Source organism: Lolium rigidum, chromosome 3 (genome assembly GCF_022539505.1).
Source record: "Lolium rigidum isolate FL_2022 chromosome 3, APGP_CSIRO_Lrig_0.1, whole genome shotgun sequence".
In the NCBI taxonomy this organism is placed as follows: Eukaryota; Viridiplantae; Streptophyta; class Magnoliopsida; order Poales; family Poaceae; genus Lolium; species Lolium rigidum.
The window spans coordinates 346,899,756-346,923,512 of record NC_061510.1 but is presented as its reverse complement, the minus strand read 5'-3'; the positions used below and the strand labels follow the sequence as shown (position 1 = coordinate 346,923,512).

At 41.9% G+C, this 23,757-nt stretch overlaps 2 protein-coding genes across 2 annotated transcripts in view; both read right to left on the bottom strand.

Moving 5' to 3' along the window:
- Positions 1-13,595, bottom strand: part of LOC124697178 (zinc finger protein VAR3, chloroplastic-like) — a 24,066-nt gene extending 10,471 nt beyond the window's left edge. Inside the window, exons 1-3 of the mRNA XM_047229807.1 lie at positions 13,530-13,595; positions 13,424-13,484; positions 13,236-13,311 (exon numbers count right to left, since the gene is read on the bottom strand). Of these exons, the coding sequence (XP_047085763.1) occupies positions 13,236-13,311; positions 13,424-13,484; positions 13,530-13,595 (203 nt within the window). The remainder of the gene's footprint in view (positions 1-13,235; positions 13,312-13,423; positions 13,485-13,529) is intronic.
- Positions 13,596-19,280: 5,685 nt separating this feature from the next.
- Positions 19,281-23,486, bottom strand: LOC124697177 (myosin-binding protein 3-like). The gene is made up of 4 exons (XM_047229806.1): positions 22,454-23,486; positions 21,609-22,001; positions 20,136-21,486; positions 19,281-19,827 (listed from the first exon to the last, which is right to left on the bottom strand). The coding sequence occupies exons 1-3, from the start codon at positions 23,484-23,486 to the stop codon at positions 20,138-20,140; spliced, it is 2,775 nt and encodes a 924-aa protein (XP_047085762.1). The 3' UTR covers positions 19,281-19,827; positions 20,136-20,137.
- Positions 23,487-23,757: the final 271 nt, after the last annotated feature.

Sequence of the window (23,757 nt, the reverse complement as noted above, 5' to 3'; positions counted from 1 at the left end):
GTTCTATAGGTTTCTTTTCACTTTTATGAACCGCACTATTTATAACAGAGTACTCCTTCATTTTAGCAGGGAAAAGGAGTTTTTTCAATATAAGCTTCAGTGAATAACATGATCAACAGCTTCAACTACAACACACTTATTAATAGATGAATCAATTTTATCTTTATACGGTTCATGATACTTGTCAAAATTCTTCTTAGGCAATTCATAATGAGAGGCAAAAGCTTTGTAAAGATTTGCAGCAACTTGAGAATCAAGACCATATGTAGCACTCATATTACGAAATTTATCAGTATCCATAAAAGCTTCAATGCATTTATAATCATAAATTATACCTGATTCTCTATCCTTGTCGTTCTCCCAACCTTCGCATTTTCTTGGATCCGATCAAGAAGGTCCCTTTTAAACTCTTCTTTGTTGCGTGTAAATGATCCAGTAACAAGAAGTATCCAAAGCAAGGTCTTGTCTTGAAAAGAAAGTCTTGCATAGAAATTATCAATAATAACATTACCAGGAAGCTCATGAATGGGGCATTTGAGCATTAAAGCTTCAATCTCCCCAAGCTTGGGCAATACTCTCTCCATCATGAGGCCAGAAATTATATATGCGGTTCCGATCTTTGTGAATTTCACTTGGAGGATAAAATTTGGAATAAAATAAAGGCACAATGTCCTCCCAATCAAGAGAATCACCATTCTTCAACAATTTATACCAATGCGCCGCTTTACCGTACAACGATATAGAGAATAGTTTCTTTCTAACTTCATTCATAGCAATACCTGCACATTTGAATAACCCGCATAATTCATGCAAAAACAAGAATGATCACCAGGATGGACAATTCCATCCCCTTCATAGCGGTTATCCATAACATGTTCAATAATTTTCATAGGTATTTTATATGGTATTACTTCCTCACCTGGCGCCTCATCCACTACCGTTGCAGTAGTAGTAGATTTCCCAAATATAAATTGAAGAGAAGATCTCTCCATAATGACTTATAGCAGCAGGCAAAAATAAAATCAGCACAAGCAAGAAGGTTTTCCTTACCAATTCCACTTACCAATAGCGCTTCACTCCCGGCAACCGCGCCGTAAAATAGTCTTGATGACCCACAAGTATAGGGGGTGTATCGCAGTATCTTCGATAAGTAAGAATGTCGATCCCAACGAGGAGCAGAAGGTGTTGACAAGCAGTTTTGATGAAGGATTCACTGTAAATGCTCACAGACAAGTATTCAGGGGGTTTTGATGTAACAAATGAATAAAGTACAAGTAAGTAAAATGCGAGAGAAATAATTGCAGCGAGTGACCCAATCCTTTTTAGCACAAAGGACAAGCCGGTTTGTTTACTTATAATGACCAAACGTTCTTGAGGACACACGGGATTTTAGTCTAGTGCTTTCGCAACATGCAGCTGATTAATCTTCATTGTTTTGATAAGTGTTGTGTGGGTGAACCTATGCTAATGTACCGCCCTTCCTAGGACTAATACATACTTGTGATTATACCCCTTGCAAGCATCCGCAACTACAAGAAAGTAATTAAGATAAATCTAACCACAGACTCTTAAACTCGAGATCCCGCGATCCCTCCTCGCATCGATATACCAACGGGGGTTTAGGTTTCGTCACTCCGGCAACCCCGCAATTGGCAAACGAGTACAAGATGCATTCCCCTAGGCCCATAAATGGTGAAGTGTCGTGTAGTCGACGTTCACACGACACCACTAGAAGAATAACACCACAACTTAAATATCATAACATTGAATATTACTCAACCATAATTCACTACTAACATTTAGACTTCACCCATGTCCTCAAGAACTAAACGAACTACTCACGAGACATCATATGGAACATGATCAGAGGTGATATGATGATGAATAACAATCTGAACATAAACCTTGGTTCAATGGTTTCACTCAATAGCATCAATAACAAGTAGAAATCAGTTCCGGGAGAGTTTTCCCTATCAAACAATCAAGATCAAACCCAAATTGCTACAGCGGTGACGATGTCCAGCGGTGGAGATGGCGGTGATGATGGTGGAGATGATAATGATGGTGATGGAGATGATGTCCAGCTCGATGACGGTGACGATGGCGTCGATTTCCCCCTCCGGGAGGGAATTTCCCCGGCGGATTCCCGCCCACCGGAGAGCTCTTTTCTCTCTGGTGTTCTCCGCCCCGCAGAGGCGGCTGTAACACTTCGTGAGGATTCCTCTGTGGCTTAGGTCTTCGGGACGAAGGGTTTCGCGAAGAAAAGGAGGCGAAAGGGGCTGTGGGGGCCCCACACCACATGGTGGCGCGGCCAGGCCATGGGCCGCGCCGCCCTATGGTGTGGGCCCACCTTGGGTCCAGCTGGCTCCCCCTTCTGGCTTCCTTCGTCATCCGGAAAAATAGGATTTTTGGTAAAATTTCCTTCCACAGCTTGATCTCCCGAAATATTGCATCCCGACGGTGCTTTTTCCAGCGAGAATCCCGGCTCCGGTGCGCGATCTCCAAATAATCATGAAACATGCAAAATAGATGAAATAACATAAGTATTGTGTCCCAATATGAAATATATCAATGAATAACAGCAAATTATGATATAAAATAGTGATGCAAATTGGACGTATCATTTACATACACCCACTTGGTCTACATAACTGCATTGATGGGAGGACAGACCATGTCTTATAGGATTTCTTTTTTCCTTGTGTTGCCGAAAGCGCATGAGTTTGGATTCGATCCTCTGCTCCTTGATTAAAGCAGTGTTGCGTCACACTGGCACATGGCCTTGAGACAAATTTACCTTGGCATTGTCTCGCAGATCATGGATATTTTCTTAGTTTTACTCGTTTATTTGAAATTTGTTATGTCCTTCTTGTACAAAATGAACACATTTGCATCCGTATATGAGAAAAAAAATCACACTATCAAGGAACATACATTTGTCTTGATTAGTACAGACATAACTAAGATGTATATGGTGCACACCTATTTTGGCGAGTTAACTTATGCGGTACCGTCACGCTAGCACACGGCCTTGAGACTAAAGTTATCTTGGCATTGTCTCGCAGATTCATAGACCTATGTCCTTAGACCACTTTTTTAGATTGACCATAGAGACGTAATCCAGTTGCATATTGACTTTCTCTCTACTTGATTGTCGTTTGTTGCACATCTTGTAAGTCATGTGGGGTTCCTAATTTGTCTGTGGATGCATTTTTTTTTTAAGATTGGGTAGTATGCCGATACAAGCTCTAAAGCTTGACAAGTGAGGACAACGACATCACTAGGTCTCTATGATGGTGGTGCTCCTCGGATACTAGTTTGTGATCTTTGAGGTGAAACCCTAGCTAGGTTCGTTTGGCCTTCGATGGCTTATCGTCGCAACTGTGGAAACTGTGTCACTTCCTTGATGAAGGTGTTGCCAAGCATTTGCGCGAACCATATTAATCATTGGATCCTGCAACACCGGCAGACATGCATCGCCCCATTCTTGGAGGTTTTGCTATCGAGGCCTTTCTTGTGGTCAAGCTATTACCAGTAGAGGGTGTTGAAACTACAAAATATTGGTATGTATTTTACAAACATGAAATTTGGTTGTCATGTATTTTTAATAATGTGATTGTGTGTATTCCTGATGTCTCTGTTGTTGACAACAATTATACCGGCTTGATGCATTAATATATCTCTATTGGAGGAAAATCACCCATGGAATTCCAGACAAGATATTCTTTAATGTTATTTTAAGTGTGGATGTTAACTAGAAGTGATGAAAAACCAGTCTTTTCATAGACCGAATAAACTAATACGAGTGGGAGTCACATGTTTTATTTGATCGATGGACATGAACTTCCAGTCAAACTTGACCACTCAAAGACCCTCATATATCCATTAGTAGCAATTGTTGGGATGGCTAGACAGATTTATCCACAAAAATAACTATCTAATTGGTATGCTAATTTTTCTGTATACAATTTTTAGTTTTTTCTTGGAGATACAGGGCTTGTGTGTAAATCGAAATGACGCATTGTCACATATGTTTAAAATATATACCTAATTGGTATACACAATGATTTTCTTTTAAGGTCAACTCTAGTGTATGGACCATTGACGAGTTTAAATGTTAAAATTAATTTATACTGAACTTTCTTACTTTGTTTTACCCCATTAAAATAGTAATGTTTTTATTGATATATATACATCCTTTGATATACCACCTTGAATACTAGTTTGATGTATAAAATAATAACATAAACGCACTTACGTATATTACGGTACGTATTTGTCATACTATTCTAGTGTTTATACCATAAATATAATTTCTAATGCTGGATCAAATCTATATTTTGTTGCATTTTAGTTTAGTTTGTGACTCTTAAATAAAGATCTTATTATAATGGAATTAAAATACATTTGAACCAATATTATGGCATTAGATGTTATATGTACCCTTTCTATGAAAGTATCCTAAAATATTTCCATTACTTGACGGAGTGTTTCGAGTTCTCACTGAATAAATCTAGTGAAAAAAAAAACTTGGCCAAATTTTCGAGAGTATAAAACCATGAAGTTTAGATGTAACTAAGTAGATAATCTACAGTGGTTGTCTCGTTCTCCGGGCTCGCTTGTTGATGATGCTCACTTATTCAAAGTTTCCCTTCATGTTGTCTTCGACCTACACAACTGTGAAAAACTCACGTGCCATTGGATTTTCCAAAATTATTTTAACAGCTAGTCAACCTACCTGTTTGTCATAGAAAAGTAAAATTTTATTACGTACTTGCTTTTCGTCATTGTTAGTTGCTTTTCAAAATTATTCGTCAAAATGTTCCCATGTGTATCTTGTTATGAAGGCATCGTGATGAGGAACATTGTGGTGGAATCAGATTTAAAATTAGATTATCGGTTTATGAGCAATAGCTTTTTAGATTGTTTGAATGGCCTTTGAATCTTGCTGACATCATCTATTTTGTTTTTGTCATGCATGTTGTAGCACACGGTGGAAATGCCAGAAGTTTTAGCAGTGTGTATACTAGTTGCCTACGCATCCAACCCCTCGAAGCATCATTTCATTTGTACAAAGAATTAAAAAAAGTGTGGTTGGTTGCAACTTCCAACCAGGGGCCAACAAATCCGCATGCTCAGAATCAGTTGCCAATTTCACCTACCCTCTTCTCTTGGGTTCTCATTATTTTAGTATGGAACATTGTCTTTTCCAAATGAAATCTCTTAGTATATGAAAGAATGAAAATGTGCTTTGGTTCTTCTGGATAAGAAGCCCTCGTACCTTAATGACAGAAAAACGTATTTTTCGTTAGGTATTTGATCAAATAGGATCATCCAATTCCTATAGAACCTATCATTAAGTGGTTGGGAACTTCGACCTCCACGACTAATAATCCTCAATTAATATTTTATATTTCTATGGGTCATTTCCTTCATATCCAAATTTCTGGTTTTTTTGCTATAGTCTGGCGGTTTCTTTGTCTGATGGTGTTCACCTCATGAGTTTTATAAAACCAACTCGGGACAATAACATCTATATGATAAATCAATATATAGCTATAACCGATGTAAATGAAGCAACTAGTCATAATTTTTCAGCAAGTAGTGAATGACTTATTTTTTTACGGAAAAGTAGTGAACTACTTTTTAGTTGTTCGCTAGAGCAATTATGTTCATATTTCTATGGGTCATTTCCTTAATATCCAAATTTCTGGTTTTTGTTGTAGTCTGGCGGTTTGTTTGTATGATGGTGTTCACCTCGTGGTGAGTTTTATCAAACCAACTCCATGGGACAACAATATCTATATGATAAATCGAGATATGGCTATAACCGACGTAAATGAAGCAACTAGTCATAATATTTTCAGCAAGTAGTGAACTATTTTTTAGTTGTTCGCGGGAGCAATTATGTAGTGAAGTCAATCTGAGGCAACATTTTGATCTATTATGACATGAAGATAGGTGTCTAACGGATATTATCCAAAAGCACGAGGGAAATTTGTACTCCATCCGTTTATATATATAAGGCCACAAACTCACATTCCAGGTACCATAAATGGCATGATTAATTATGTGGGAGTGGTCTCATGTTCTAGGCCATTAAGCATATTGCATGGGGTATATCTTTATCCATCGTTGCATGCAACTTTCACATTACTAAACATCATCTATGCGGTAGAAATCTAATCGATTTTACCTCGATTACTGTTAATGGCCTTACATATTGACAAAATATATTTTTGATAGTGACCTTACGTATAAAATTGGAGTAATTAAAATTATAATAAAAAGTGTATTTTTGCTATGTGCATCTAGTTTACTTCACCCTAATATAGTGTCATGTGTCTTATTCTAAATTCCTAGGAAACTCGCTAGAATTTTAGTTTAATACTTATATATATATATATATATATATATATATATATATATATATATATATATACATATATATAGTAGATTTATTCCACTGGCCATCTGGTAATCCCTACCAAATCTCATGTAAAAAAGATAATATAAGAGAAGGGTATAATGGAATTACCAATTCACTCTTATGATCCAAGACATTTGACTAGAGCATCGACAATACAACTATCCATTCTAAGAAAAAGTGTGTTTGTCTTATTCAAATTTAGAGGTTTCGCTATCTAAAATATATGGAATTTTTCTAATCATTTTATATATCCTTTTTGGAATGATTCACAATTAAATTGACATAATTTCACGTCATGAAAATAACACATGCATCCATCTTTTGGCTCGATAATTTGACAAGATAGAGTTATGGCATAGAAACTAGGGTACACTCTAAGTGAACTGTGGATATGCCTCTGCAAGATGTGTCAGATCCCCACAAAAGAAGGTCCCACATTCACAAATTTTGTACAGAGCGAGCTTGCTCTTTTTTTGCGATGTTTTTTACTCTACCCAATGCATAATAATTATTAGGGCGTTTTCGGTCAAAAAAAAGTATCAGGTCATAGTTTAAATTGGACCTAAATTAAACAAAAGTCCTGCCACTTATTATGGATCGAATGAAATACTATAAATAAATGTTATTTTTTTGTGACGTTGTCCGGATTATTTGCAGCATATTGGCTACAGTTGAGAAGTTATGGATGCATTTTCCATTTTCTCACATTGTTATTATCATTGGCGATGAAGACTACTGAAACATGTAGTTCTTTAATGCCCAGGGTAAAAGTTGATTACTCCTATGCTTTTGTCATGAAACTATTAATATAACTCGGAGATATTTTTGAAAATAATGTGGTGAATTAAAAATCTGAAATCTACCATAATGTTGCATCCTGGACATGCTGCTATAGTACATGCTCCTTTGATTCATAGGATAGAAAAATTATGGGAATAAGAAAAACAAAGGATTAGAATGTTATGCCTAGTTAAATCCTATAAAAAGATGAGTTCTCATTGATTGTGTCAAAAAAAATCCATGAGGTATGACCTCATGTTTTTTCTAATAGTTTTTGCAATAATCCTATAGGATATGTTCCTATGAATCAAACAACTAGTGTAGAAAAAATCATATAATAGGATTTAAGTTCTTATACAAATCCTATAAATCAAAATAGCCCTTTGATCTGGACTAATGAACCAACGGTTCTACAAATACAATGTGACAGACCGCTGCATCCGCCTCTAGATGCTGACATGCTACAGTTTTCAGTGTTCGTCCTATTTACTCTCAAAGTTCATGAAGATCAGCACCTCATGCCATGTTGTACACGTGTTACTTACTACCGGGCTACAACACCTCACGCCATGTCATACACGTGTTAATTACTGCATCTCTTACCACACTTGGCACTCCACTCCCTGCTCCGTCCCCATGCTTAGGGCATCTTGAAGGGTGACATATTTTAGACATAAATTATGTTTGTTTGCGTCATGCGTGGATAAAAAAATTGATCACATATCCATATGCGCTTGTCCCTTCCCTAGCGGTAGGGACGTAATTTTTGACAACAAAGATCCTGCTATGCAAAAGATGCCTTTGTATGGCCATCATTGGCCAGCACATGGTCATGTCCAGCATTAAAGGAGGAGAGAGGGTCAGCCAGGCCAAAACAGACACCCCGCGCAGATGCATTCCTAACGTATATTTAGGCTACGTTTGCGACTCTGCAGATAGCGCAGTTACTATATATTGGGCCGCTAAAGATGGTTTTTTATTCGGATAGACGTAAACGGACGCTTTTGATTCGTTTACGTCAGGCCGTTGCGTTACGACTTACGACGCGACGCAGCTCGTTAACCTGTTGTTCCCTTCGCAGTCAGAGCACCAGTACTACACACAAGGCGTGCCATCTCGTTAACACGACATGAATGGTAGGAGCAGTGACAGATCCAGGCATCCAGCCTCCGGTTCACCGGACCAGACTGCTACCTGGTTGTACCGTTAGCAACAAACAAGTTAGCCTCGACCTAGATCTTTGCGTTACAAAACGAACCTCGGTTCGATGGACGCGAGGGAGAAGAAAGCTGCTCGATTCGTCAAAGTTGACCTTCTTGTTCGTTTCACCCTACAGTTGTGTGCCTTTTTTGAACTTTTACACTTGTGTGCCTTGTACTTTTAAAAGTTCTATAGAAGCACTTTTTATATAGAAACAATTATAAAAATCGTTATGCACGAGGCACTGGATTTCCGGACAAATTATTTATAACATGTAGTCATTATTCAACCTACCGTTTGTCACGGAAAAGTAAATTTGTATTACAAACTTGCCTTTTGTCACTGTTAGTTGCTTTTCAAAATTATTCATCAGAAGAAGACCATGTGGTATCTAGTGGGCTCATGATGAGGCTCGTGGTGGTGAAATCAAATTTTAAGTTAGATGCTCGGTTTATTAGCAATTGCTTTTTAATTTTTTGAATGGGCTTTGAATCTTGTTGACATCATTTATTCTGTTTTGTCATGCATGTCTTAGAAAATGGTAGAAAAACTAGAAGTTTTAGCAGTGTGTATACCAGTTGTCTACGCATGCAATGCACGAGCCCTCCATAGTAGCGTCCATCTCTTTTAAACATTCTTGCACATGAGGAGCTCCATCCAGGCTACTTGAACCCTGGCCGTCGGATCAGATGACGTGGCGAAGCACTGGCCGTCCAATTTCGCGATCGACAGTTCTGAGCCATCGGATCGATGTTGCAACACTAGTCACATGGTCCGAACCGTCAGTTGCTATCGCGCCTCCATCACCGTGCATGGTATACTTGCCCAGCCACTGGTTTGTAGGCCTGCTTTTTGCACGACCTGCCGGTCAGCGACTGCGTGTACGTGCCTGCCCAAATTTCTGTTTTTTGATATAGCTTGATGTATTATTTGTCTGATGTCCTTTACCTGGTAATGAGTTTTATGAAACCAACTCCGCCCAACGACAATATCTACACGATAAATCAACAAGTGGCTATGACGGACGTAAATGAAACGACAGGTCGCAAATTTCCAGCAAGTAGTACGCTAAGTTTTAGCTATTTACTAGAGCAATTATATATTAAATTCATTCAGAGACAACGTGTTTTGATCTATTATGACATAAAGATAGGTGTCTAACGGATATTGTTCATGCTGAAAAAAATCATGAGGGAAGATTTTTATCTGGAATTATATATAATAAAATGTGTATTTTTGCTGTCTACATTTGATTTCCTTCATTATAATGTATTGTTTTTTCTTTTATCCTGAATTCTTAGGAAACTAACTAGAATTATCAATAAGATTTTTATTCAATTTCTGGTTTTTGCTATAGTTTGACAGATTTTTTTATCTGATGTTGCTTACAAGGTGGTGAGTTTGTCAAATCAATACACCGGGACGACAATATCTACATGATGAATCAACAAATGGCAATGACATACATGAATGAAACAACCGGTCGTAATTTTTTCAGCAAGGTAGTAAACTACCTTTTAGTTATTCACTAGAGCAATTATGTATTGGAGTGAATCCGAGGCAAAGCATTTTTTACTATTATGACATCAAGATAGATGCCTGACGGATATCATCCATCCTGAAAATATCACGAGGGAAGATTTTTTTTCTAAAGTTTTAATAAAAAAGTGTACTTTTTGTTACGCACATCTAGTTTCCTTCAGCATAATATATTGCCTTGTGTTTTATTCTAAATTCCTAAGAAACTCACTATAATTTATTACTTCTATAATAGTTCTCTTCCATACCTGCCATCTTGTAATCCCCGCCAAATCTCATGTAAACAGATGATAGAAGAGAAATATATGATGGAATACAATTCACTCTTATGACGTAATTCATTTGACTAATCCGTCAACAACACACCTTTCCATTTTAAGAGAAAAGTGTGCTTGTCTTATTCAAGTTCAGAGGTTTCCTATATATAAAAAAAGGCAATTTTCGTATTTTTTCAGATGAAACAGCATTTTATTGACATCTCTTTTTTGTTGTTGAGAAATTAGCGTAATGGAAACAGCATATGTGTCAGCGACCATCCTACTCGATGCTTGGGCTCGATGGAGGGCTGGCATTGTTGGGCCTTGGCATGCTCAGAAGCTAAGTGAGGCGCTGCTACAAATATGGAGGAGGTGTCTACGAAGGGGGTTGGCTTGGAACGGAAGGCTACGGCCTGGAACTGGACGGAACGGCGGCTCGGGCAGAGGACCTGCAGCGTGTGTAGCTCGTTGTTCTGTTCATCCCCTACCTCTAGATTCTCCGTCAATAGCGAGGCGCCAGTGGTGACTTCGTCAACCTCAAGATATGCCGGCTCAGTCCCTCGGAGGTGCTCATAGGGGTAGGGTGTGCGTGCGTGCGTTCATAGGGATGTTTGTACATGCGTGTTTGTGAGCGTCTGCGTTGTACTGTGTTCTCAAAAAAAAAAAAAAAAAAAAAAAAAACAATTCCCATGAATTCTTCCTGTAATCCGAACCAGATGATTCATTGAGCAATACAAGTAGTGGATGCTTACAATATGCATCCACCTTTTGGCGCAAGGATTTCAGAAGAGATAGAGATGGTACAGAAACTGGACTATTCTCTAACGAATTGTGGATGCGGCTTGCTGTATTCTCGCGTCGCAGTAGAAGCATGATCATTCTGCTCCAGCAACGTTCTCTATAATAAGCAAATGCTATTTTTTTCCGTGAGGTTATCGGGATTGTTCGCAATAAAATATGCCGTACAGTTGAGGAGTTCATTACTGAACTTTCCATTTGCTCACATTGTCACTGGCAATGAAGATTACTGTGGCATGCGCTACTTCTCTAGTGTCCAGGATAAAAGTTGAATGTACTTTTGTCAAAGACATACATCTGAAAGGAACTTAGTATGTACAGTGTTGTGGCGAATTAAAAATCTGAAGTCTACCATGACATTGCACACTGGAGATGCTACTACAATACAGTGGGTTGACCTGGACTACCGAACCAACGGTTATGCAGTTCGACGTGACAGATCGCCGCATCCGCCTCTAGCTACTGACGTCCTAGTTGCTACAGTGTCGGTGTTAGCACTATCACGCTCAAAGATCATCAAGATCGGCACCTCATGCCATGTCGTGCCACCGGGAACAAACCATTAATCGGCTAGCTCCATTTGACCGCCGCGCGCACATGTTAATTACTGCATCCCTTACCACACTCCACACGCACGAGGGACAGGAACCTGCTCCGTCGCCATGCTTGAAGCCAAAGCAAGTGTGCCATCTCGCTAACACGAGAGGAACGGTACGGGTAGTGACAGATCAAGCCTCCGGTACACCGTATCGACTGGCTTGCTGGATGTACCGTTAGCAACATATTTTATCATCGCATTCTCATACTGCAGTTTTACTAAAATTAGTTGCAAGCATCAGTTCGTAGCAGGATCCATCAACCTGCTTGCTTGCAGCTAGCTAGTACGTGTGTGCATCTTGTCGGATTATTTGGAGCCAAGATTTTGCTATCTTCCATTGCCTCGCTGCCCACGCTCCACGGCGAGAAGTACGGCAAGGACCTCCACGCCGACGGGCTAACTGATGGAGAGCCGGGTCAGGTACAGTTGATAGAGTACCATCCCAATCACCGTAAAAGTGTGCTTTTAATTGATACTAGATAATGTTGTAAATAAGGCGGTAAATGTAAAATTGATAGATTATTGAGACGGCAATCACGCAACAAAATTTTGACCTATCATTCCATTATATTAATTATCTTATAATCATCCTCTATCAATCAAATTGTAGAAGATACAAACAATAATCAAAAACTTAAATTTAATGAAAACAATAGAACTTATAGTGAGTCTCGATTAAATTTACTCACTAACATCAGAACAATAGAACGCTATTTCTAGTGGATATACATAATGTTATATTTTTGAAGTCAACTCTTGTTTATTCTTTCAAACGTGGGCAAACCGTTTTACGCACCATTTGCGAGTTTAAATGTTTTCGCTAACTTATATTGAACTTTCTTACTTTGTTATAACTCATATTTCCACTAAAATTATGCTGTTCTTGAATACTATTTTCATGCATCTTATGTACATTAAGGTACATATTTTGTCATATTATTCTAGTGTCTGTACCATAAATACAATTTCTAATGTTGAACCAAAATATATTCTGTTTCACTTTTTATTTAGTTTGTGGCTCTTAAATAAACATAATATTATAATAGAATTACTGCATATCTAAACCAATATTATGCTATTAGGTGTTATATGTACCTTTTGTGATGATATCCTAAAATATTTGCAACACTAAGTGTTTTCATTTTATACTGAATAAATCTAGCTAAAAAAAACTTGGCTGAATGTTCTAGAGTACTAAACCATGAAGTCAGATGTAACTAAATAGATAAATCTACATTGTAGGTACCGTTCTTCACTCTCGCTCGTTGATGGCTCACACTTCGTCAAAGTTGCCCTTGTTGTTCTTTTCAACCTACACATGTGTGTCTTGCACTTTTTAAAAGATTTATAAAAGCATTTGTAACAATTAAAAGAACTATTATGTACACGACACTAGATTTACACACAAATTATTTATAACAGCCACTCAACCTACCCGTTTGTCACATAAAAGCAAATTTGTATACAAACTTGCTTTTTCGTCACTGTTAGTTGCTTTTCAAAATTGTCCATCGAATGTGCCTACGTGGTATCTAGTTTTCACAAAACATAGTAGTAGTATGTACAGTGCTGTGGCGAACTAAAAATCTGAAGTCTACCGTGACATTGCACCCTGGAGATGCTGCTAGAATACAGTGGGTTGACGTGGACTACTGAACCAGTTATGCAGTTCGACGTGACAGACTGCTGCGTCCCCGCGCCTCTAGATACTGACATCATGCTATTGTGTCAGTGTTTGGCAATATCACGCTCAAAGTTCATCGGCACGTCATGCCATGTCGTGCCGCCGGCCGGGAACAAATCCATTCACGTGTTAATTACTGCATCCCTTGCCACACTCCACACGCACGAGACAGAGCTTGGTCCATCTACATTCTTGAAGCTAGCATACGAACAAATCAGAGCACAGTACCACGCACAAACAAACCAGCCTCCGGTACACCGGACCAGAATAGTTGTACCCGTTAGCAACAAACAAATCAGCCTCGACCATTGGGTTACAAAAACGAAGCTCGGGTTCCATGGACGCGAGGGAGAAGAAAGCTGTATTCTTGTCATGGTAGCAGAGTACTAGCTTGGTAGAGATAATTAATGTTGCAAATAAGTTGGTAAATGCAAAATTTATCAACAAATTGAGAGGACGATCACAAACCAAAATTTTGACCCAGTCTTCCATTATACTAATTATCTCATAATTATAACCTAACAACTCAAAATGATAGAAGAAAAGCAATAGTAAAAGACTTAATTTCCATGAAAATAACTAGACCAACATGTCGTCGATTTAGCACCACGGTGAGAAGAGAGCGACGGCACACTACTTCCTTCGCCGGCGCGTGGGAGTGGACTATCCAAATAAGGCTATCTGGATCTTGCATAGCAAGGATTCCATCAACTTTGATGCCGGCAGCGATAAGACAACAGCACGCCATCGAGTTTCATCCCCAACACCTGGGGCATGGGCATTTATCTTTTTTGTGTGCAAAAATGTATTTTTCATTGTGTGCACAATAACTAGCCACGGTTCTTTCTCTCTCTTTGATGAAGTGGAAGAAATCACCTCTACGCCTAGTTACAGCTACTACAAAAACATGTGGTCTAGTTCTACCTGCAGCTAGTTAGCTAGTTATCACTGGCAAATAAATTGATGTGTAAATTTATCTCTCCTTCACGCACTCGATAACATGCGCAACTGCGCACAGCAGTAGGCCCCTCAACATGTGTTACTCTAGATCAGGATTGATGAGGCATGTGGAGCAGTAAAAGCTAGCTACGCCAGGGGACTTGCAGATGTGCTAGGAGATTAGAATTCCTTTTAAAGCCAGCTCTAGTTCATTTTTTCAAATATGTCTGGATAGACCCTTTTACGGACCATTGGTGATTTCAAATGTTTTCGCTAATTTATACTAAACTTTGTTACTTTGTGATAATTTATCTGCTTATTAAAAGTATGTTTTTTATAGTTATACATCATTTGATATATTACCTTGAATACTATTTTAATGCATAAAATAACCATATAAACACACCTATGCATATTAAGATACATGTTTGTCATACTATTATAGTGTTTGCACCACAAATACAATTTTTGTTGCATTTTATTTAGTTTGTGACTCTTAAATAAACATCTTATTATATGGAATTATCACAAATCGAAACCAATATTGTAAGTGACCCTTTTGATAATATCCTAAAAAATCTGCAATATTGAACAAAGTTTTCGAGTTTTGACTGAATAGATCTAGCAAAAAAAAACTTGCTGAATATTTTAGAGTACAAAACCATGAAGTTTAGACGTGACAAAAAAACATTTTTTGTTGGTATTTCTTAAATCTTATAATTTGTTTAAAATTCATTTTAAAAACCAGGAGCATATGCTTCTGGGTGCAGAAATGCCATGTCGGCTATTTTTCAGTAATTTACTAGAGCAATTATACATTGAAGACAATCCGAAGCAAAGCATTTTGAGCTATTATGGCATAAAGATATGTGCCTAACCGATGTTGTCCATCCTAAAAAAAACACGTAGGGAGATTTTATTCTGAAATTTTAATACAAATGTATTTTTGCTATCTACATCTCATTTCCTTCAACATGATATATTATTGTCTTTTGTTTTATTCTAAATTCCTAGGAAACTCACTAGGATTATTTTAAAAAAAGGTTATTTTCCTTGTTTTATTCACTTCATTACATCCATAATAGGTCTCACCGGTACCGTCTTGGTAGCTAATCCCCGCCAAATCTCATGTAAACAGATGATAGAAGATAAGGATATAATGGCATTACCAATTCGCTCTTATGACCCAATTCATTCGATTAATGCATCAAACAACAAAACCACCTATTTTGAGAACAAGTGTGCTTGTCGAGGTTTCCTCCATCTAAAATAGATGCATTTTTTTTTTTGCTATATCCATTATTTTTGCAGATGATACACCATTCCATTGACATCATTTAGCATAATGGAAACAACATATGCATCCATCTTTTGGCTCGGGAATTTACAAGATTAAAATGGTATAGAAACTAGACTATTATCTAAAAACATGTGGATATATAGATACATACATATAGCTCGGCAGGATGTGTTAGATCCCACACAAGAAACTAGCTCATTCAGACATTTTGTGGGTGGTGCACTTGCTGTATTTTCACGCCCCAATATATAGAAGCATGGTCATGCTTCTGAGCAACGGTTCTCTATAATAAGTAACTGCAATGTTTCTCCCCGTGGGGTTTTTCGGGATTCTTTGCAATAAAACATGCTACAATTGAGAAGTTCATTCCTGAACTTCCCATTTGCCCACATTGTCAAGAAAACATGAAATTGACGAATAGGGAGAAATAAGAGAAACAAGTGCTGCTCCGGACCATGGCGACGCGGGCCGTACCAGCGCCGCCGCCGGCCTGATCTCCCACCTCCGGTGTCCTTTCCGACCTCCGCAAGCAGATCCGGTTTTCCCTCGGCGCCCTCCTTCCGTCCATTCACGTGTCATGTAGGGGCTGCCTCTGCTGACGCCGCGGCATTGCCGCTTCTGGAGCTTCGTGTTCTCCTCGCCATGCCCGCATTGGCGGCCTCCCTGGCTGCGCCGACCTCCGCCGCGGCGCTAGCCGCAGCTGCCCTCGCCTCCCGCAGGTCAGGCCCCGCCATTCGAGGGCGGATGTTGGTGAGGCGCTCCCTGGCTGCCTTGGCGGCAGTGCCAGCCTCGCCGCCCGCCGCTCCACTCGCTAGCGCTTGCACTGGCAAGCATCCGACGCCTCTGGTGCCGGTGCTCACTGCAGGTTTGAGCCCCCAGCTCCTGCCGTTGGGGCCCCCGCCGTCGCCTCCGCGCTCGGACGCCGTCGTCGAGCTCGCCCATGACATGCCCTCCCCAGTGCCATCAGTCGATGCGGTCAGTGTGGAGGTTCCAGTTGCTCAAGACGCAACGGCCACCGCAGGGCATGAGGAGACGCCTTGGGAGCTCGTCAAGTCGAGGCGCAGCATGAGCCGCACAGCGTTCGTTCCTCCTGCTGTGAAGACTCCTCATCCTCCCCCTCCTGCTTGGCTTAACGGGAGATGCCTCCGTTGCCATGAAGCCGGGCACTCGGGCTTCGGTCCAGTTGCGAGCCTCTCGGGTGCAACGATTGTCGCCAAGTCGGCCACAAAGCCAAGGTCGCACTTCGGAAGAACCGCCCCTCGCCCTCCTCCGATCCAAGTTCGCCATGCTACACGGCTGCTCGTTGTTCGTCCTCGCCACGCGGCAACGATCTCCTCCCGGTGAGCAGACGGAGTCACATCGCCAGCAGACTGATGTGCAATTGCAGGCTGTCCTGGCTGCTCAGGCAAAGTTGCTTCGCTCTGAGTTGCAAGGGTGCCTAGCTCGGGTTGAGAGTTTTTTGCTGAGAGCGGAGGCTGCCCCTGGCAAAACTGCGTTTGACCCTGCGGTCTCTTCTTCGTTCGTGCTCCATGCCGGTTCCACCTATGATGGGGAAGTCAACCTCTATGGTTGTTTCTCTCCTAGGCGCTGCCCGTCGCCGCTACCTGCTGTGTCGGATGCATATGGGAGGGAGGACATCATTGAGGGCATGGCTCCGGTAATGCTGCTTATGCCCGAGCTACAAGAGTCGTGTGGGGAGTTGACTCCTCTACAGCCAATGGTGCAAGAGGAGGTGGGCTCGCTTGGGCCCTCGGGTTTGGCTTCGACGTCCCCAACGCTAGAGCCTAGCCACCATGGAGATTTGGGTGATGATATGTCGATGGAGCATCTGTTGGTGGACTCGCTTGAGGCCTCGGCGGTGCCATTGTCGCCCGCACCACCACTGAGCCTAGCCAAATGCTCGCTAATGTTGGGCATGAAGGTTTGGACGATGTTGTCATTCAGTCGACTCAGTCCATCGGGAAGGGGGTTTCCGTGGGTGACAAGGTTGTTGCGTCGAGTGCTTTGCCACCTATTCTCGGAGCTCTCTTCGCCAAAAACTTTGTGACTTTCTCGTCGGCTTGGAGGCTGACGACCCAGGATCCGGTAAGACCATTGGTTGTCTTCCGAAGGAGAGGGAACTGAGAAGGAAAAGCAAGGTGGGACCTGACATCCTAAACGAGAAATTATTCAAGAGCAAAATCAGAAAGAGCGGTGCCTCAAGGAAGGCGTTAACGGCTGCTTGATCACTATTCCATCTTCTTTGTTGTTCTTGGGTATGTTTCCCTGTGGTGTTCCGAGTGAGGTTCCTTTACGAGGTGTTTACTCTGTGGGTTTCGGTGTTAGTTGACTTGAGTGTGGCTCGCGTTGTCACGAGAGTGGGCGTGTTCATGTGGTGTTGTTATTGTATGGTTTTCGCCCGGTTTTCCACAAATCAACTGGGCACCTTCTTCTTAATTAATATATAAGGCAAAACATTGTCACTGCAATGAAGATTATTACTGTAGCATGTGCTATTTCTCTACTAGTGTCCAGGATAAAAGTTGAATGTACTTTTGTCGTACAGATATCAAATACAAGTCAAAGATATATATACATCTGAAAGGAACTTTCACAAAACATAGTTTGTCCAGTCCAGTGCTGTGGCGAATTAAAAATCTGAAGTCTACCACACCCTGGAGATGCTGCTACAATACAGTGGGTTGATCTGGACTACTGAACCAACGGTTCTGCAATTCGACGTGACAGACCGCCGCGTCCCGTCTTTCAACGAAGGAAGCTTTACCGATTCCAATACCGGATATGCGATTTGTCAAGTCTCATGATTGTATCATGATCTATTTTTATTCGGCTCAATCTTTCTTTTAAAGAAAGATTGAGCCGAGTTTAATTGCAATCAATTAGAAGAATAAAGAAGAATTACTGCATTTCGTAACGTATTTTTTCTCTTTTTATTTCGTTTATTTTGTATTTAGACCCTCTTTATATTTAGTTTTATCTAGTTATCGATAGTATCTACCGGCTCGAACTCGAACGCCTCTAGATACTGACATGCTACAGTTTCAGTGTTCGCAATATCACGCTCAAAGTTCATCGGCACGTCATGCCATGTCGTGCCGCCGGGAACAAATATACGTGCTTAAAGCCAAAGCAACGTCCCTGAGTCCCTCTCGCATCAGTTCCGTTCGGGGATACGACGCGATGCAGCTCGTTAACCTGCTCGTCCTTTCGCAATCAGAGCACAGTACCACGCACAAACATATCAGCCTCCGGTACACCGGACCGGAGTAGCTGTACCGTTAGCAACAAACAAATCAACCTCGATCATTGGTTACAAAAACGAAGCTCCGGTTCGATGGACGCGAGGGAGAAGAAAGCTGTATTCTTGGCATGGTAGCAGCAGTACTAGCTAGCAAGAGATGAAGAGAAGGTATGATGATGATGATGCACATCAGGTTCATGAACTGCAGATTCATGGGCAGCATCGCAACATGGTAGGGCTATAGCCAGGTCCAGCACCTCCCCAACCAACAGATTGTTCGCTGAGCTGCGTCTATAATTTCTGACAGCTAAATCCCCAATCATGCAATGGAAGCCTGTTGCTTTCAGTGCACAGCTAACTCGCTCGATCTCAAAAGGTAAAAGGGAAGCGCTAGCAGTCTACTAATAGCTAGCATGGTACCCAGAATCAAAGGAGGAAAGGCAAAGTGGAAGCTCGACACTTCTCAGAAGACAATTATGCTATGCACGATGCACTCAGAAAGAACACCCTCACATTCCAGAAGCCAAAAGCATTACATTCTATCTAGAAAATGTACAGGGGGAATTAAAAAAGAACTAAAAGAAGAAGCCCACTTAGACTAACAATTCTTTTAAAAACTTTCTTTTATATCCACCCTATACCTGGCACCAGAGCTGGCGGCGGCCCGTTCCATGTTTAATTAATGCAAGCTCTCTCAAAAGCCATGATTTCTGCTACGAAACACACCTCATGGGGGGGTGGGCAGCTCACCAACCCTATCACCATTGCGCAAAAGTTTGGAACTCCCCATCAAAATCGAAATTTAAGGGACACAACGTGAGGAGTGGTCCACAAACAAAAAACCTTACAAGGTAGATTTGCAGCATGATCCGCCTTCCGAATTCCGATGGCGATGCCGAACCAACTGTAGAACGAGGAGCTCCTTCTCCTCCTGAGACAAGCCCAACTTCTGGCATGACTATAGCCCTAGCTAGTCGACAAGCTTCTTTTTTTTTCTGGCTGGTGGCATTTCCATCTTGATGCATTGTCGCCGAACATGATCGCACAGCTCTGGTGCTGATCTGTAAGCGGAAAGCAAGAATTAAGGCTCTGACATAATAATTCAATAAAGCCAGAATGTGGTCTTGTTATTAGGCAGGAAACTTTGGTGGAAAATCAAGTATTGTACAATAGGAATGTGGAGCGCATAGCTTCCTTTAGGAAAGTAGTATTTTGTCTATTCATTATGTATGTATGGAACAGATTAACTAGTACAGTTGCACTAAACTAATTCTCTTCTAATCTAAACAAAAGAAACAATGATTGTACTACACTCCATGTGCAATAAAATATTCAGCAAATCATCATCATAGAAGGTGCACCTCTTTACCTTTAATCCGTGTAAGGATGCACATAATGGGGCGAAAGTTCTCCAGAGTTCCTTGCACGCTGCTCAATCCTCCTGAGGTCACGAAGATGCTGCAAGATCTCCTGAAGAAGAACAAACCCTTTGCCTCCTTTATTCAAAGACCTCACACACTGTTTTATGAACTCCTTATCTGACTCCAGAGCATGCAAGCGCTCATGGACTTGATTGATTTCACTGGCAATCGCGAGTTTATCTTGCTCTTTAGCAAGTTCCAGCACGGCTTCTGCAGAAGGATCTGCTTCGGTATATTGCTTTGTTAGGATGCCATTACCATTTTGCACAGTAGCATCATCAAATAGAGGGAGGAGCTTCTTTCGACTGTAGCTTGCGCTTCTTCTACTCTCATGAAGCTTGAGGTTGATATCGTCATCAGAGAAACCATTTGAGGCATCATTTAACTGGTTACCTTCTGAGAAAAGCTTGTCCATCTTCATGTTATCAGATTCTTCATCTTCAAGGTCAAAAAGCCTCTCCTCTAGTACTTTAAGCTGTTCCAGTATGGAGAGCCTCTCTTCCTCACAATCAGCTAGAGAGCCATCAATTGTAACTATATGACTAGCAGTTTCATGTAAAACATCAGCACTGCCATTGCTTCCATTAAGACCATGGGTAGATTCATCACCCTCATAGAAACTTTGGGAAAGATCATCACTGTCCTCAGCACTTGATGATGCTGAGGATGATCCATTCTGGTCATCAGCCTTGTGCCTGGACATTTTCCTCCTCTCCTTCGCCTCATAGAGATGAATCTTGTGGCGATATAGTTCGAGCTCTCTCTCCATATCTTGCCTCTCCTTATCTCTCTTTACAACTAGACCGTTCAGCCTCTGCAGTGCTTCCTGATCATACTCTGACTGCTCTTCCATAAGCCGCTGGTACTGCATCGCCTCCATCTGCATTGCAGCTTTCTGTTCTTGCAACCGATTTATCATTGCCATGGTCTCATCAGCAGCTATAGCTGCTGCACTCCTCTCATTTTCAAGTTCTGCATATAGTGTGCCCAATGATTTGTGCGCAGCTTCCAAAGCAGACTTTAGTTGGTCAACAGTCACCAGTTCAACACTTTCCAGATCGGTAGACATAGTAGCAACACTTGAATCAACAGACTTGGTAACAGAGATCACTGCTTTAGGGGGCTCCGGCAATTCCTGCAAATAACTGATGCCTTCAACATCGGTTGGCGTATCAGGAACTCTCTTATCTTCAACATCACTGCAGTCAGGTGATGATTTGTCTGAACTTATTGAGTGTCCATCAGAAAGCTGGTGCAAGCTTGGTAGAAAAGCCTCAGTTGGATCAACTTCAATATCATCTGTTCAAAATTTCAAACATTAAGTAGTGTTTTAAAAATGATGCTAATAATATTAGACAAGTCAATCAAAATGCAGCAAACAGGTAGAAACAATCAGCAGTTCCATAGTCTTGACATTTTACCTTTGCCCGAAGTCTCAGTAACTTGTTCCCAGGAATCTAGTGCCGCAGAGTCCAATTCTGGTTGTGACTCAACCTGTGCAATTATCTCATCTTCAAATTCCTCATCGACATGTTTCGCCTCAGTGTTCTCATTCGAAGCCTCAGAGTCAAAGGACCCACATTCCACTGGCATAGCGTCCCATTCATTCTTTATATCAGCTTGTTGAGCTGGCACCGCTTCAGTATTTTCATCAGATTTGTCATCAACAAATCCCTGCCCCCTGGTATCAGACTGCATGGAAAATAATTCATGTTTAGCAGCCCCCTGTTCAACTTGCTCATCATCCTCTGACATTTCATCCACAATTGATATACCCTGATACTTGACCTCCACTCCATTGTTCCCCTGAGGAGCTGCGTGTAACATTTTAAAATCAATATGTTTTACTAATTTACATGAAATAAGTAAAAGTATCAGCACGGAACAACTCAAAGGACAGTAAATGACATGAAATCTCTCGTGTTTAGTTAAGAGGTCTATTTCATGCTCTCAGTGTCACTTCCCATCTTTCTTCAGTTTCATTAAAGGTTCATCAATGCAGATGCTAAAATCTAGCATACCATATGGATGGATCAGCTAAAATAAGAATCCTAGATGGAAACAGGCATGATATTTTGCAAGAAATAATACTTGTAATCTACTTCACTGAATGACTAGCATAATAACAAATAGATATGCAGTGGAAATGGGAAGTACAGCAAATAAATATGTAGCGAAGCAATTACTAGGTTGTTGATATAGCTAGAGCATGGATAAATTGGTTACAAAAAATGTAATCTTTACAAAAGGAAGAAGAATGACTTACAGTGGTGATCAGCTAAGCTCTCCGGAGTTTCTCCTGCATTTGTTTCACAGTTGAGTTCATGCGCCATACTAGCAACCGAGACGCCCAGGGCACCAATCTCCCCATCAGTCGACCGATCAACCATATCATCCACCTTGTCATCATCATCAGAGGCAACCACAGATTGCTCCTCATTGGCATTAACCTCGTCCTCCGGCGCCGCATAGTCTGGCTCCGAGGTCTCATGATCCAATGCTTCCTCACTGGATTCAGATGGCACAGCAGCCACACAGGTGGCCAGCGGGTCGGTGGATTCAAGAGGCACCAGACGCTCAGCATTGGCAGCAATGCCAGCAGAATGAGCTGGCATGACACCAGCAGAATCATGGTCATCCACCAATGGCTTCTCATCGAAAAGCTCGATGACAGGACCGTCCTCGGCCACGAAGACCACATCTCCGTGTAGACACGCCATGGTATCGTCCTGCTTGTGGCCGCAGCCCAGGTCGCCTGACGCCGACCTGGGGAGCAGGAAGGGCGGCGAGTAGAAGCCGCTCTCGAGCGCGACGCCGCAGCAGGCGCAGGCGAAGGCGAGGTCCCGCTCGCCGAGCTCGCTCCGCCTCATCCACGACAGCAGCTCCTTCCCGGAAGCCGCCGCCGCCCCGCAGTCCTCGCACATGTCGGCGGCGTCCGCGAGCCGGCGGTGCGCGCGGCAGTAGCCGAGCCGCGACATCTCGGCGGCGTGCGCGTCGCAGACCACGCGGCGCAGGTGCTCGGCGCCGCCGCCGCGGCGTCGGGCGGAGCTGGAGAAGAGGCCGTCGACGCCGAGGCGGGAGCAGAGCGCGCACGGCGGCGGCAGGCCGCAGAGGGCGGCGAATTTCGCGATGAGGTGGGAGAAGACGCCGTTGGCGAGGAGCAGCGCGATGAGGATCCACTCGAGGAGCGCGTGGGCGAGCACCCGCGCGAGCCGGCCGCTCCTCTTGCGCGTGGCGGCGGCGGGATTGGTTCCGCCTCCGCCCGCCGCCACGGGCGCCTCCGGCTCCGATGCCACCATGTCCCCGGCGGCTCGGTTTGTCGGCGACCGGGAGGGAATGCGATCGGTATTGGCGTGGAATCGAAGGGAGCACAGAAATCCGCGCCTTTGGCACTAACTAAATCAACAATTTGACTGAAAAGTATCGGAGAAAATAAGATTTCTGGTGGAACAACCAACCACTCTCAGAGGAAGAATTAGAAGGAGCCGGTTTCGTTGGGCAAAAGAACAAGAAACAAGAAAACAAAAGAGAACTCCCTGCAACTGCCTCCAATTCTACTAGTACCAGATT